The sequence below is a fragment of the Aphis gossypii genome, unplaced genomic scaffold, assembly GCF_020184175.1.
Source record: "Aphis gossypii isolate Hap1 unplaced genomic scaffold, ASM2018417v2 Contig00334_ERROPOS140289, whole genome shotgun sequence".
Lineage (NCBI taxonomy): Eukaryota > Metazoa > Arthropoda > Insecta > Hemiptera > Aphididae > Aphis > Aphis gossypii.
Genome location: NW_026083071.1, coordinates 120,027 through 138,047, shown reverse-complemented (window position 1 = coordinate 138,047; position 18,021 = coordinate 120,027). Strand labels below are relative to the sequence as shown.

At 29.2% G+C, this 18,021-nt stretch overlaps 1 protein-coding gene and 4 pseudogenes across 1 annotated transcript; 1 reads left to right on the top strand and 4 right to left on the bottom strand.

The window, feature by feature from the left end:
- The first annotated feature begins 560 nt into the window (after positions 1-560).
- On the top strand, positions 561-2,848 carry LOC126553822 (piggyBac transposable element-derived protein 4-like). The gene is made up of 2 exons (XM_050208933.1): positions 561-847; positions 1,040-2,848. The coding sequence occupies exons 1-2, from the start codon at positions 751-753 to the stop codon at positions 1,894-1,896; spliced, it is 954 nt and encodes a 317-aa protein (XP_050064890.1). The 5' UTR covers positions 561-750; the 3' UTR covers positions 1,897-2,848.
- Positions 2,849-5,483: 2,635 nt separating this feature from the next.
- On the bottom strand, positions 5,484-6,266 carry LOC114120165 (uncharacterized; annotated as a pseudogene).
- Positions 6,267-6,302: 36 nt separating this feature from the next.
- LOC126553820 (uncharacterized) lies at positions 6,303-11,490 on the bottom strand (annotated as a pseudogene).
- A 2,052-nt stretch (positions 11,491-13,542) lies between these two features.
- Positions 13,543-14,100, bottom strand: LOC114125282 (uncharacterized; annotated as a pseudogene).
- A 1,259-nt stretch (positions 14,101-15,359) lies between these two features.
- On the bottom strand, positions 15,360-16,088 carry LOC126553819 (uncharacterized; annotated as a pseudogene).
- Between the last annotated feature and the right edge of the window lie 1,933 nt (positions 16,089-18,021).

Sequence of the window (18,021 nt, the reverse complement as noted above, 5' to 3'; positions counted from 1 at the left end):
AAAAATAACAATAATATAACTTTATAGCATATCGATGGCTTAGTGCACACTAGTTATAAGTCACAACATTTAAATTGTACAGGAAACTTTTTTAAATATTAACTTTTTTAAACCAGCTTAACTTAAGTAATATTTAATCTATTTGTTTTTTCTAAATTTATATTTACTTAATAATATATGTACTATGTAGTTTCCTTTTAATATATAAGTTTAATTCATATAACATGTATAAATGTATTTATTTATTTTAACGACGTTTTTTAAAAAAAATATGTGGACTTGGTAACTATGTGACAAAATAAATTTGGATAGACATGAACTTAAAATATTAACCCTTTCACTGCCATTGACGCACATGTGCGTCAATGACAATTTACATTGATAGGCCATTGACGCATATGTGCGTTTACTCGTTTATAATGTTATCAGATAATCTGATAGAAAAATTGATAACTGCTAAATTGTAGTATTTTCAAAGACGAATTAAACTACGTAAAAAAAAACATGGTACTGTTCTTATCAAAGAAGTTACATGCAATTTAATATTTTCTAATGTCCCAGGTTTCCCAAAATATTGTTATCAGTTGTTATGTTTTGATAATTTGTTATCAATATTCGATGTTTTGAATTTTTAAACGTTCATCAGTCATCGCGTATTTAGTATTTACTATACACCTAAGTGACTACGTTTGTATTCATTTTTGTTATACTTGTGTTTTTGTTGTCGGTATTATTCTACTTAGTTCTATCATGTCACATATTATGAGTGATGAATGTATATTGGCAAGTTTGGATGAAATTATAGCAAATGAGGAGTCAGACGACGAATTCATTAGTGATTTATTCGGTAATTATTATTATTAAATCGTTATAGTACATATTATACAAAATATATATCCTATAAACTTATGTATTGTATTATTTTGTATACGATTATGAACAATTACTATACATAAGTTCATGATAACATATCGTATAAGGTATACCATGTTGATATATGCTGTAAATTGTTTATTTATTTGTACTATGTATTTTACAGTAGGTTTTGATGATGAAGAAGAAATAGCTTCAAATCAAGACATTGGAAGTGTGCAAGGTGATGTTCACAAGTACACTGTATTCCAACAAAATGATGCTGAATATAAAACTATATCAGACACTGAAGAAGAAATTGTACAATCTGATAATGAAGAAGAAACTGAAGTTTCATTTCCAACACATCAACCAAAAGTACTTGTACCTCAAAAAATTAACAAAGACATGTTTACTCCAAATTTTAAATGGAAATCTGGTACACCATTTCAACCTAAGGTTCACCAGTTTTGTTCTGCTAAAAGTGGTATTCAAAAAGAGTTTGAACTGAACAGTAACTCTACTATTTTAGATTTTTTTGAAGCTCTTGTGACTCCATTTTTATTGGGCAAAGTTGCTTATGAAACAAATGAATACTTTAGGCAAAATATTGAATCAAATAATGTTATGTCATCTCGTGATACAAGTTGGTATGACACTACATCAGAAGAGTTATATTTATTCATTTCAATACAAATGCTTATGGCCAGAAATAAAAAACTTGAAATTGCAGATTATTGGTCTACAGATCCACTACTTTATTCTCCTATTTTTGGAAAAACCATGAGTAGAAATCGGTTTCAATTACTTTTGCGTTACATTCATTTTTGTAATAATAACAATCAAATCAAAAATGACCGCTTATTCAAAATTGATATGGTATTACAAGACATAAAGAATAATTTCAGATCTGCTATGGTGCCATTTCAAAATCTGGTTATAGATGAGAGTTTGGTGTTATGGAAAGGAAGACTTTCATTTAAACAATTCATAAGGACTAAACGTCATCGGTTTGGAGTCAAATTTTTATTTTATGTGATGTAGAAACAGACTATATTTAGATTTTATAATATACACTGGAAAAACTACACGTCTTGTTTCATGTGATGCTAACTTAGGGCAATCAGGTGCTGTTGTAAAAACATTGATGAAAAGATATTTGAATAAAGGTCATACTCTATATACTGACAACTGGTATACATCACCAATATTATCAATTTACTTGCATAAAAAAAAGACCAATACTTGTGGAACTGTAAGATGCAATCGTCGAGGAATGCCACCATTTAAAAAAACTAAATTTCAACCAGGTCAAACTGAAAGTAAACATACTGGAAAAATGTTAACAATAAAATGGATGGACCGGAGAGAGGTGCATATGCTTACCACAATACATGAAGATGAACAGTTACCAATTAAAAAACATGGTAAAATAACAATGAAACCTAAATGTGTTAAAGAATACAACGAAAATATGGGATCTGTGGATAAAACTGATATGTTACTAAGTAGTGTAGAGTGTGTAAGAAAAACAATAAAATGGTATAAAAAAATATTTTTCCATTTGATAGATTTATCATTGTTAAATGCTTACTCATCATATAAAACAGTTACTGGAAACCATATACCAATAGCTCAGTTTCAAATAGAACTAATAAGATAAATAATAGAAAAATATCATACCAATCGTGTAACAAAATCAAGACCACCAACTAAAGACCAACCATCAAAACTAATTGATAGGCATTTTCCATCAGAAGTTCCAGCAACACAATCTGGAAGGCTTGCCAGAAGAAGATGCCAATTATGCAAGAAGAATAATAAGAGAACTGACACTAGATATATGTGTACAGAATGTGATGTGGGCTTATGCGCAGCACCTTGTTTTAATATATACCACATAACAAAATGTTGACTACTATTTTTTTTATATTTTATTATAGATTGTACCTAGTATAATACTTAAGTATAATTACATGTAGTGTTTTAATTCTAATCCATGTATTTTTTTTTTTTTTTTTTAATAAATAATTAATTTTTGCAATTTATAATATATGCGTTATTAATTACCAATTAACGATAAATGTTGAGAACCAATGACTGATCAATTAAAAAATACTTACAACTAATTAGGAAATTAACTAATAAATTTTTTTTTTTTGCTGATTATTATTGATTCAAGGAATTCATTAGATATAATAAAAAAAAAAATGAAAATTCAAAAAAAAAAAAGCTTGGCCTGGCAGTGGTAAATAATTTTAAAGTGCTTGGCAGGGAAAAGGACCTACAAAGAAATTATTATATTTTCTTTTCATAAAATCTTAAAAATTAAATAAGTCCTACAACTAAAATATTTTTATTGCACTCATATAATATGTCCGGACTTATAACATGTAAGTAGTTAATAAAATAAATTGGGTAATACAAATCAAATTTATGTTAAGTACGGATATATAAGAAGTGTGCATTTAAATAGCAGTACAAGTACAAAATTTAAGGACTTATCATTAAGAGTCGAGGACTTAATACATTAGAGCAAAAATAAATATAACTAACTGCCATTCATGATAAGTGAAAATAGTAAATATCACATGAATAATTAATTAATAGTTATAGAATACAAACACCTTGTAAAAAACGAAGAGAATTCAATTTTCTAACGATTAGTATCAAAAAGTGTTTTTCGGAAAAAATTAACTTATAACAAGTTTGCATTAAGCCATCGATATTAGAGTAGGTATCTACTTATTAATATTAATTAATAATTTTACCTAAATAATGATCCGATGATGACAAACCCGTGAATAATGCAAAGTAAATCAAAAAAATAAAAGCATGTATGGTATACACACGTACAGTTTCAAGAAATAAAATGTAAAGTCGTAGATAATCGGCAACGATCTGTGATAATGACAATAATATGATATTATGGTAAATGGTAATTAATAATTATATTATTTAAATATAAAATCATAGTATAAATTTAATAGTAAACAAAAATATTCAAAACAAGGGACGCCTGCTGTCAATAATCTATTTTTAACATGTTCAACGCCGATAACGAGCGCGTAGTCGGCAATCGTCATTCGATGTCGGGTGTGACTGATATCACGTACCTACTAAATAATACATGCATTATTTAAATAATTTTGGAAAATTAATTTTTGTTGTATTTCTCAAGTGCACATATTCGCTAAGCCAACTGCACATTGTATATTTCCTAATGCACAATTAGTGTCCTACTGCACCTTACAATAAAGCCTGATAGTATAGCCCCTCGATTTAATCGTACACTAAAATAAATGTTTAGAGAGTTTACAAGCAGATTTAAATCCTACGTCAGTGACTATAAAACAACGTGAAATTAATAATGAAAAAATTAAATTCAAAGTTGGTGATAACGTTTGTATCAGTACACAAAAAGGTGTGTTTACAAAAGGTTATTTACCCAACTGGTCAACTGAAATATTTGAAATTATTAAAATAAATAAAACATTACTCGTCACTTATCAGTTACAAGATTATACGGGTAAACCGATTGCCGGTTGTTTTTACTCGGCGGAAATACATAAAACCCAACACCCGAACGAATATCTGATCGAAAAAATTATACGTAAAAAACAAAATAAAATGCTTATCAAGTGGCTTGGATTTGATAACACACATAATAGTTGGATAAATACACGTGATGTTAAAATATAGTGTCAGTCGTATTATAGCTATGAACGTGTTTGGAGGTTCTCAAGCTGGTGATACTAAAAAAATTATATCAGATATTCAGTCAAGTAATAAAACATTACAAAATGAAATAAATAATCAGCAGAAAGAAAATCATATCATAAAAAGTAATGTTGTTCATCTACTAACGCTGGAAAATCGCATGTCGGAACAGTTTAATAATTATATAGAAACAAATACAACACTTTCTTTTATACTTTCTTCTATAGACAGTGTAAATGCCGAAATAAAACGCATAACGGGTATATTTGATGAAAATTCTTTACCGAATCATGGATCATATATTTCAGATTTAAACACTCGTTTGAAAATCATCGAAGAAAATTATATTAAGAAAAATTAATTTTTTTACATAATATACTTTTTAAAAATAATTTTAGTCATGAATGTGTTTGGTAGTTCACAAGCTGGTGAAACTAAAAAAACTATTTCTAAACTCGATGACTATAAAAATAATTAGATTTGAATTAAATGAAAAAATGAGTCAACTTGAAAATAACACTAAAATTATTGAACACAAATTATCAAATATCGAATAATTAACCGAAAATTTAAAATTTAAAGTATCTGATCTGGAAGATAATGTGGACTACATGAAATCTCAAATATCAGACCTTGTAGAAAATGATGCAGAAAATATCGCTGAAATTAAGAAACCTAAGGAGTGAACATAAAAATATTATATTTTAACATTTATTATTGTAACATAATTTTTTTAACAATTAAAATAATAATATTTACATTTTAACATTGTTTTAAATATACATTCATTTTTATCCGAAACATATTACAACATGATTAATTATATATATATATATATAGGTATATATATATACATCAAACAAATAACATGGTTATATAGATAAAACAGTTTACAAAAATGGGGGGTAAAACTATTCCATTAAACATCGTACAAGCATTCTATATAATTCTTTATCTGAATCTGTCCATGGCTGTCCTTCAGGATCCAACTGCAATTCGAGTTCAGGCCAAAACTCAGATTCATCTTTTCTATAAAATTATAAGTAAAATTAGTAAAATTATTTTTAAATATAATTATGATAACTTACTCTATACTGTAGTGTCCATGAGCTAGTGTGTTTATTTTATCATCTAGCACAACCCGCTTATCATCATAACTGTTGTACGTCAATTTATTTGTTCTGATTGTCAACAGCTTGTGTTTAAATGATCTAATAGACACATTTTCTTGGTTAGCCTTCACACCGGCTTCCCCAAACAAACATTTTCTGTAGTCCTCTAATGTCATGTGATTCTTAACCACATGATGTCGGACCCCCTTAGCTTTAATGCTTTCCCTTCCTACAGTATCGGCCGTATTTGATGAGTATTAGTAAATGTGATGAGAGTAGTAATCTTATAGGCATAAGATTTCGCCCTCAACGCACAAAACTCTGATATAATATCACCCTTTGACTCGTCAGAAAAAAAATCCGGTACCTTTTTACGTGCTGTTGTATAGCACGGATGGTTAGATGGCAAGTCTGCTGTGTCTGACCTATCCATCAAGTTTGGATTTTCCAACAAGTCAGAGTAAAAATAATGTGATACACTAGTGAATCTGTAATAATGATATTAATTAATAAATACACAAGAGAATAGTTTTAATGTACATTTACCTGTGTCAGTATACATAAGCTTAATGTGTTCACCATAGTGCCTCTGCATCACATTATAATGATAATCATACATCAAAGTTTTGCTAATGTCCAATACAGCGAATCCTATAGAAAATAAAATAAAAAATAAATTTTTACCAATTAAAAAAATTAATTTATTAATTATATTTTTATATATATATATAAGCTTATATATACACCTTTACACCTATATGTATATATCATAGAAAACGGATCTATAGAATGCCAACTCTGCCCGTTTTTTGATACTAGCGCAGCGATAGAACCTTGTATCGTCACAGAATTTTAGGCCATTTCCTTATCTCCATGCGTAACTATAAACAACATCCTAACGGTTATGTAATAATGTTTCCCCGCTCTCCTACCCAGTGTTCGGTTTTCGCTGTCTGTCTGACTCCACCACCGTCGTTGGCTTTGCCGCGCCGTTGGTATGCGTCAGCAGGGCATACCTGGACACCCAAATTATTGTATGTTCCCACCTCAAAACGACACTGCAAGACACCAAAATTCACCGACTACGTCCATCACGATCTCCGTCTCTGCGCATTTTGTCAAAAACCGTCCACTTGGTCACTACTCACTACTCTTGGACACCGCTTTCAACAATTAATTTATCGTTTCACCCACGTGGTTGGTCAACGTTTTTTCTTTCTAAATATCTTTTTCTCTATCATTTTGTTTAACGTTTTGTCCGTTACAACATGATGGGCTAACTACATCGGCAGGCCCGTGGCGGGCGAAGCCACCACATTCACAACGGTTCTCCATCACGTCGAGATCGTCATCAACACCTCAAGCCTTCAGTCGTCGTAACGTATCAATTTTCCCCAAAAAACCCCCCTTTTTTTAATGTCTATCCACTTTACCATACCGTTTTTCTTATATCTCATTTCTCTCTTTTCTAAATCTCTATACCCCGGTAACCGTTTTTACGGAGCCGTGGGTCTTTCTTAATATATAATATATTATAAAAAATAATGTCTATCCACTGAACCATGCCGTTTTCTTATATCTCATTTCTCTTTTTTCTAAATCTCTATACCCCGGTAACCGTTCTCACGGAGCCGTGGGTCTGTTTTAATATATATTTTATATTAAATATTATTCCCATTTCTCTGTAGTTAATATAATAAGCTCGGTAACCGATTTTCGGAGCCGCAGCCCATATTAGTATTATTCTATCTTCATTTATCCCCCCAATCCACTGCCTTTTCAAATACATATTTATTTATTTCATTTCTTTCTTTCTTTCTTTCTAACTTATTATTTTGTCATATGTATTTTCATCAATTTGTCATTTAATAAAAAACTGTACACTTATATATTTTATACATTTGCCATGTGACAATTATATTATGCATTCTTGTAATGCTTTATATATTATATCTGTATTGCCATTTTTGCCATTTAACTATTGCTCCATTTTTAAATTATTTTTATTGTTAATATTATTTATTCTCATGTACAATATATATTTATATCTATTACCCTAACTTTCTCTTATTATTTCATAAGGTTTCTCTAGACTTAATATTATTATTTTATTTTTTGTTATTTCAACGTTAAGTTTGTTTAAAGCCCATAGACTCTACCGATGTGTCCACAAGACACCACGCGGTACGGTCTATGGGTCATCACATAAGTGTTCCCCTGATGTGATGAGTGGTCAGTAAGCCCCTAAAAAGGCTGAAAGCTCACAACCTCTTTTGCAACAAAAATCGATAGTGCATACAATCTATATTATTATCGATTACTATCATTATCGATACTAAATGTTTATTACATTTTCATTTTTCATTATTCAAATTCAAAATATAAAAAAAAAATCACCATAAAACCAATTAGTAAATTAATCAATTTATTTTTACAATCAATTTACATTACAAAACTTAATAAAAATAAAAAGTCACAGGAACATATTATATATGAATATATAATAAAACAAAAAACAAAACCTATATGTATAGATATCATAGCAATAGTAATTATTTTTGATATGTTGAGATTGCACAAAATAATTACAGTCATAGGAACATATTTTAATAAAATAAAAAAACAATAAACCTTAAATAAATATCGTAGATATAGTAATTATCTGTGATATTTGTAGATTGCACAAAATAAAAATAATCATAGGAACATATTATATATGAATACATTATAAAACAAAAAACAATAAATAAATGAATAAAATGATTTAAAAAAATGTCAGGTTTTTTTTTTTTAAATATTATCTTTTTCTTTGTTTTAAATAATATTGATAAGCCGACACTTTAAATGCATCACTTTTACACACATTATTTCTATCTAAGCCAATTAAGATACGATTGATATTTTTAACATATGTAAATAGAAAGAAATTTTTAAATTTATTATATACTAAATTTTTTAAGTCATATTTTGGGCACTGTATTTTAAAATCTACATTAATTTCAAAAAATAAAATTAAATGTTTACCTATGTTTTCTTGACTGATATTGGGTAAAATATTTTTGGTTACATAAAACATCTGATTAATAATATTTTTGACTTCATCTGATGGATAGAGTAATGATTTTTTTGTATGAACCATAACTTGAATTAGATCATTGTTTTTTACTTGACAAACCAACTCATTTTTACAGAGTCTACAAAAACCTGTGTCTTTTAGTACTGAGCGAGCCAAATAACCACATACATACCCTATTGTCATATCAGTAAGAAAAGATGCATCTAATGTTATGGGCATATCAATCATCGATATTGTTATTAAGTTATCATTAACATCATCTTCCCAAAGAAGGCTACCAGAACCACTTTCAATAAATTGTCTTAAGTTATATAATGCATTTTCACTATCATCATGCTCACAATTTCCAACTGAATTTATAGACATAAAATTATTTATCAATAACGTTTTAAAAGAACAAATAAATTGGTAACAATTAGGATTAATGTTTCTTACACCATGGCTACGTATATAACCAAATAAACACTTGTAACGATAATATTTTATACGCGTGTTGAATAGTTACAATATACGACAATAGAGCGCGTTATTTAGCCATGGTACTTGTTCCCTAGTACATAACACGCAATCAAGTACGAAACCTAAGTTTTTCTATGTACGTCAGGCGGTTGTGGAAGGGCATATAAGAGACCGTGTCGCACCACAAAAGTGAAGTATTTTCCCGATTTGATCCCAGCCATAATCTGTAAGGCATAATGGATCGTCTGGTTAGTGGTAGGCATCGCTCAGCCACCTGTTAAACAGGAAGGTTAGCGGAGCTACATCCACTCGGCCGGGTCCACCTGAAGATACAGGCTCGGGAGATCAAATTATTTTACTAACGTGACAGCGCCGTCGACAATTACCGGAACAGTATCAACGCCGATCCCGCTGCCCGGTAGATGTGAGTGTGTGTGTGTGTTGTCGCTCCGGGCAGTCAGTGTTATCGACTGTTGGCACAAACGCCGCACACACGATCATTTCGGTCATAAGCGTCGCCGGACGCTATTCAAGGTCACGACGTTAATAGTTATTAAATCGGCGTATTTATACCTTGTAACAATTACCGTAGATACGCTGATATCTGTGAGTACCCAAAACTATATACAAATATATATATATATGTTTGTGCGTGATAATCTCTTTTAATCATATCATATATTGTACAATTAATAATATCAAATGTTTCATGTTTTATTCAAAATAAATACTAATATTATATTCGGGAATAATAAAATTATATTTCATATTATATTCAAATTACGTCATATTATATAAAATATGTTACGTTTTGTACTGTATTTTGTTCAAAGCAGAAACTGATATATAGATGTATTATGTAAAAAAAAAAATAATAAAATGTTTTGTATTGGTTATTTTCTATAATTAATAAAATAAATGTTTTTTTTTTTTTTAATTTTATACGATTTGTTCTAACAAGAACTGGCGCCCAACCTTAAATACACCATTACACACTCTAATGGATCTTGGTTAACATGTCTAGGTAAAAAATATCTTAAATTCGATTTTCTCAACTGATGCCAAAGATAAATAAAAGATTTTAGAGAAAATATCCAATTTTTAACGGAAGGTGGTATCATGGTTTTACCATTGGTTTTGTTGATAAATTTCATAGATTCAAATACTTTGATGGCATACTTCTAATGATCAACATGTGTGGATCCATCTCTTATAGCCCTTCTTAACGGCTTTCCAAACTCAGAATTAATTGTTGTTGCATTCACTGAGTCAAAAGTCTTGTCCATAAAAAGACAAAACTTGGCTGTACCAACAGCATTGGCTAGTAAACTGTGTTTTGGAGCTAAAAAGTTTATCATAATATTAGTAACCTAATTATGTTTATCGAATAAGTTGATATACATACCACTATCGGACACCAGTTTCATTATTGATGCAACTTTGTGACTAAACGCCTGTGTAGCATTTGAAACTTTCATTTTGCTTCTTTCGATGTTAATGTGATTGTCATTCAACTTGACCAGAGTTCTGAGTTCGAATTCTTCATTTTGTTTGTCGTGCTCATATACAGCCACAATGTGGTCCCATGATGCTGTGTATGTAGTACCATCCAATGTAAATATAACATCCTTTGTAAATAAATTATTTCTTATCCCTTTAAGTAGGTGAGGTGGTGTAACAATTCGCACGGGGCCATACCCAGATTCGGCGTGGAGTGCACATTGACGAAGCTGGTGTAGGTCGCCAACCCACAGCCGAGATTCGAAAATCGGAGCATGCGGGATTTTCTTTATACAAATAAATAAATAAATTGGAAAAGGGAAAAAACTTAAAACAGAGTGATGGGGATTGGTTTTTTAATATATACCAGAAAATAAAATTTTAATTTATGGCCAAGAAAAGCCAAAAGCATAAAAACGTACTTAGCCGCAACCGAAAGTCACCGAACAAACAAATAAAATAAAAAATATAATATAATAATATATAATTGGACGAGATGCCAATTCCAAAACACGGCTCCGAATATTGGTTACCAGTGTATGAATAAACAGATAATAATAACAGTATATGAGTATAATATATATATATGAAGGACCATGTTTGATAATATTAACGAACACCAAAAGTGTCAAAACCTATTTTAATAATAATATTAATTCACCGGCCAAGGTGTGGGTGTACGTGTGTTGTACGCACAACATTAACAAAACACATTACCATCTTCTTGGTGTCTGTGCCGTTGAAGCGTCGTCCCGAAAACGCAATCCCCATCACTCTGTTTTAAGTTTTTTCCCTTTTCCAATTTATTTATTTATTTGTATAAAGAAAATCCCGCATGCTCCGATTTTCGAATCTCGGCTGTGGGTTGGCGACCTACACCAGCTTCGTCAATGTGCACTCCACGCCGAATCTGGGTATGGCCCCGTGCGAGTTGTTACAGTGGGTCATAAATTGGGATTATTTCTTTGCCTTCGATTTCAAATCCCAAATTTGTTTTTTCCTTGTTGAGAACTGCATATCTGTTTCGTGTTTCAGTCATTAAAAATTTAATTGCAGCCGTATTTGGTCCTCCTTGGTCGCAAACAGTAGCTACAATATTAAGTCCTGTTTTGCTAACACTTGTGATGACTGTTTTTAAATAAGAGACTAAATCACTAGTTTTTGTAGTGCTGTTACAGAAGTAGTAGGCATATGGTTGTTTCCATTTCTTCACAATGCCTCTTAACATGAAAACAAGAACATGATTCGAAAACTTAGGCTGTTGTGTTGTGTTGGATTCAATTTTCTGAAGGCCATATATCATATCATGTTTTTTATCGTATTTTAATCCAGCACTTAAGGACATCTTATCAAAAATCAAAATACATTTCTTGTTGTTCTTATGTAATTTTGTTGCTTGAAATTTCAAATTTTCCTCTGTGTGGATTTACTCCTGGTTTAAAAGGAATTCGATATAACATTAAATTTAATGTAGATCTTGATAGAAGTGCAAAAATTGAAGACAACAATTTATAGCCTTTTGGTGAAGTTTTATACAAAGAAAGTGATAAAATTGTATCATCTAATGTATATCTTCTTCCCTTTGGCCTTTTTTTTTGAATATTGACTTGAGTTTTAATGAAGTTCAATGTTGTGTTGTTAAGTTTTTCAGACAAGTTGTTACAACTATCAGAAGTAACAAACTTTTTGGCATATTTCAATTGTTATTTAAATGATAAATTTTTTTTACTCATAAAATTAACTTTTTTGATTAATTTCTTGGTCACTGTATACAACTTTACTTTTCTTGGGGTCAAATCTGCTTTTCTTCTTATTCCAATACTACTTAACAATTTTGTCTTCCTTTTTGTAGACAATTTATTAATTTGCATTGTACATGATTCTGTAAATAAAATGATAAATACAAATATTAAATTGCCTATTATGAATCACACTAATAATCATGGTTGGAATGTATAGTATAGTATATAAAATGAATAAAAAAAGAACGACTTTGTTAGTAGGTACTTATTTAAAATTCGGATTTTTTTTTTTTTTTTTTGAAAAAATAAAATTATACAAAAATATTGATTGTTAAATTGTATTTAATTTTTAAATTGAATATTAAATATAAAAAAAATGGTTAAACATTGTACGCATTATAATATGGTAGATATGATACGCGTAATGTATAAAACGTTTATGACACATATCCATATTTAATCATCTCTGCAATTAACAAAGGAGTAGGAAATAAAGATAAGGTAAATAATTTATACAATCGTATTAAATAAAAATAATTAAGTACTTTATTAGGTAATTTATACAAAATTAGAATCAGTGTTTTACAATATTTATGTAGATATACAACTAAAGTTCGCCCATGTATTTCAAGTTTATTTATTTATTTATTTTAAGAATAAACGCCGATCGACTTTTACAAAATAGTATATGTTTTATCTACTATTACTACTATTAAGTATAATTAGATAATAGTAATATACTAAAAAATACTAAAATATAAATACAGTAGAATTGTGATAACTCGAAGCTGGAGAGGAATAAAAAACCGCTTTGAGATATATATTATTTGTACGTTGAGTATAACGAGAATTCCGAAAAGAATAAAAAAAAAATTGAAACTGGTGAACAAACATTTGCTATGTTGAATGTGTATAAGACGGAGACAACGTCTTACAAGTGTGTAACATATCAAATATTATGCTCAGCAGATCACGTTTAGTTCTGTTAGTTTAAAAATTAGAGTGAATTAACCTGTATAGAAATTTTACGAAACTTTACGCTTTTTACATGTGTATTGTAATCCCTGGTTAACTCTGTATATTAATTTTTACCTAATGGTGAATCGTTTATAGGTAAATCCAATGGTGACGAACTACTAAAACTCGCAAATTCAATTGACTCAATTACAAATAGATGTTCAAGGCCATCTAATAGTCTTGGGTGAAATTATAGCTAGAAATAAACCAGGTTAAATTATTAAAAATTCAATAAATAAAAGTATATTTAGTACACAAAGTATACTTGTATACCAGTTAAATAATTATTCAAAAATCATTAGTGGTATCAAATATTCTAGTACAAAGTAGTCTTTTATAATAAAATAACCAAGTAAACATAATAATACATACATGGTAATGAAACGGTAGGCAATGAACCCTTCTTCAGTCGAAAAGTTCCACAACTGTAGTTGGAACTATTGAAATGTTTGGTACATATCAAGTATGTTTTCCTCACATCAGACTTGGAAAGAGCCTCCAATTTTACGTTTCCAGTTCTTGAAACCCATGTGGCAAAGTCATTGTCTTCCGCAGGAAAAACATGTTTTTTAACCGAATTACCACTTTCACAGCCCAACACACAGCATTTGTTGGATGGCATAATTCAAAAATTATGTAACAATAAAATATAATTGAAAATGCAAAGAAATTTGGTAAAACTTGTTAAAAACGTTAGTCGTTAGATATTTCACTTTAACGGGATTATAAAATTCTTCGGTCATAGAGTAAACGAACATAAATGCTAAATTGTAGTCAGTTATTCTGTGAGATACGACCCTAACGTAGCGACTGTTTCTCTTCTGAACTAATATCAAAGTCATCGAATTCGCAGCTATAAGTTGACTAGACCTGGTATATATGTATCAGGATGAATCATGAATATTGACGAGTAAATGGTACTTTTATAGGATACAAATAGGACTATTATAGGAATTTCCTGTGAATGTCATAGTGGGATATTCCCGGGAAGTAGACATTAAGCAATTATTGGTATATTACTTTGGATGTACGATTTTAAGTCTGGGACCTGATCAAGATGTTCCTGAAATAGGTCTAATGCTCCTGTCTGAATGTCCATGGACCTACTTTTAGATGTCCCTGTGTTATTAGGGTATCAACACCTGAGCACTTTTACGACACTCAGCCACTTATTATATTAGTTACATGTACTTTATTTATACGTAATAATAACATTATTCATTATTAAGTTGTAAACTTTCATTCTAAATAACATTTGGATTCAACTCTGATATAGGCACGCAACAGTGTCGTCTACGTATTATTGGCCTGCAATAATGTGGAAAAAAATGAAATTATTTTTAATACATCACAAATTAATATACACAACGATAACATATAATATAATTACATTTTTAAAATAACTATTTCCGATTACAGAAATTTAAATACATGTTATGTGTTATTTATATAATCTTATAAAAACGATGTTGACTTTTACTATTTGAGTTATTTATTTTAAAATTGACAATAACAATAAGTCTTTAAACTCTAAAAGAAAGTCCCATTGGAGGCACGATTTTAGAATTAACATTTTTATTTGTAATAAAAATATGTAAATTAACAAACACGCTCCAAAAACAAAATAGGGACCTAGTTTATTTTTCAGTGGTTAATGGTTATTATTGAAACACGTTCAGCAGGGCTGTATGGTTGTAAACTGTATATATAAGTACCTAGTGTCCTAGTATAAATATTAATTACTACCAAGTTGTAGTAATTTCGATACAATTTTATTATAATGTAGTATTTAATTTTAAGACTATTAGGTTGTATTTTCATTGAAATTATCTTTACACTTTATTTACTGTATAGTATGTTAAAATTTTCAAAAATCATTTTTTAGGAACTTAGAATTTTGGGAGCCTTAAAATATAAATACATAAATAATGTAATATAAAAATATAAAATTAATCTATTTTAACTTATTTAAATTACTTCTACTGTAAAAAGTTCTCTTCTATAGGAGTGAGTTGGTTTTTGGAATTCAATACTATGAGAGAGTACTTGTTTAGCCTATTTGATTGAATAACGAGTGTATAGCCCCTTCCTTCAATGAAAACACTTTTTTCTGTCCAAAATCCTTGAAAATAAATTAACTTTTATACCAAATTCCTTTATTATAATCTGATATATCAGGGGTGGCCAAACTTTTTTTGTTCACGATATACCAAAAATTTACTTCACCTTTAAGGATCGACTTTCATAGAAAATTTTTTTATTATTAAATAACTATAATTATTAAGAAACATAAGGAACGTGAACCTAAAAATAAATTCTAACATGATCGACTTTGAAATTGTCCACGATCGACTGTTTGGCCGTCCCTGTGATATACCAATTCATTTAAACTCTTACTTCAATTACATCTGATGGTATTGGATATGTAGTACAAATATCCTCAGGTAAAAAATGTTCTAAACAAATATACTTCAGGTCTTTTACCCGATTACTTATTGAACTACGTATTGCTGTTTCCCGAGATGATTTATTAGCATTTGTGACACTGAAAAGTGTCACTTTAATATTGTGATTTTGGCTGTTACATTCAGCAACTGAACACTTACGCATTTCAAAATTAATTAAGGCAACAATTTGTAAAAAATAAATCGTAATTTATCAGTATATTATTGTTTATGAATTATCTTTGTCTTTAAAATTTGGAATGTTCGGATGGAACTTAATATACGATATGTAATATGTTGGTCAGTGATTTTTATAATATAATATTATTAATATATAATATACTATATATAATATGAAGGTTTTTTTGGCGGGAATACAATATTAATTGGTACATGGTTTATCATTGAAATATAGATGGCGCCAGATTAGCTCATGTACGATTCCCCCTTACTACACCTCTCTTGCTGACACTAAGCGGCCCGGTGATAAACGTCTCGTTTCCAGTCCAGTGTAGTAGTCCGTGCCACGGACTAAGATAGTGAGGACTGGAAACGAGCACTTTTTTAACGGTTCCGAAGTGCCTTGGCTGTTTTCCGTTGTACACGGCTAGTTTTAATGCTATCTTGTGGCATAGTGAAAAATGCAATGATGATAAGAATTAAAATTATATTCAAATAGTTGATATTTTACCAAGCAGATAGCGTGCAATTAGTAGTGCACAAATTTGGGTGGGAAAGAGTAGAGGGACCGAGGCGATTGCGGTCCGGCTCCCCGTCACCCGCCTATTAAATTGTTTCCAGTCATCTTTATCTTATATATGTATATATATGGTATATGCTACAATACAGATTGTAGATACATCATTTAATTGTATCAAATTCATTCAAAATAATAATGTTCATAAATGATCTATATAGATATAGCACCGTCTCTAACAATATTACTCAAGTATTATATACATTTTCTTAATATAAATATACATAACATTATTTTGTTGGGTAGGTTTTTTCAAAAATTTAAAACTTTTTAACAATATAAATATATAATTAAATAACAATCAATAAATTAAAATTATAGAATTATACTTGATTACCTATAATCAACATAAACCAAACACTACAATACTATTGGTGAAATATACTTGAATTTACCAAATGTGCCTCCTTACATGACGTTAAATATTTAAATGTATGAATACCTGACTTTATGCACTTACAAATATGTATCGAATCCAATTTCTTATATCTGTTTCCAAAACAAATATGCAGATGCATTAAGTCTCAAGCTCTGTTGATAATATAACAAATGTTTTAATGAATCAACTAAAAAAAATTAATTAAAAAAAACACAATATTTTGCTAATGTCAATTCTTAAATTAATGGACAATATAAAATATGATAACTACTTTTATAAAAAGATTTTCAATTTCAAATGAAATATAGAATTAGCTGAAAATGAAAATATATTTGTGTATATCAAAATTGTTTTCTTTATTTATTACCTTATATATTATACATAGAAATTAGAAACATTGGTAATCATCTTTGAAGTGCAATATACATTAATATAGAAATAAATGAACATTGTTAAGACACTACAAGATTAAATTCCTTAGTAGGTATTTTTCTTTCAAACCATCACTGTAGAGACGGGTGTAGTCATACGCAAGATTTATGTGAAATAATAGCAATATCCACATTGCCAGATAACATTTAACCATTCTGAAAGTAAAAACAATGAATATTATTTACTAAAATTTATTTATTTAAGTCTTTAAGCCAAGGTACTTTTTAAGATTGATCTTTTAAGATTTGGTAAAACTACTTACATTTTAAAATAACGTTGCAGTACGGTGCCTACTTAATAAAATGTTAAAAAGTGACAATAATTTTGTATTTAGTTTTTAAGTATTCATAATTAAGATTGATTTTAATTGAATATTTAAATACGAGCTTCGCAAAATAAAAATAACATCTATTATTTTTTTCTGAAATCAAACATATTATGAGATAAAATTATGTTTGATATTAATTGAAAAATAAGCATAAAAAATATTTTACTTACAATTATGTGCAAACTATCTATGAATAATTTTGT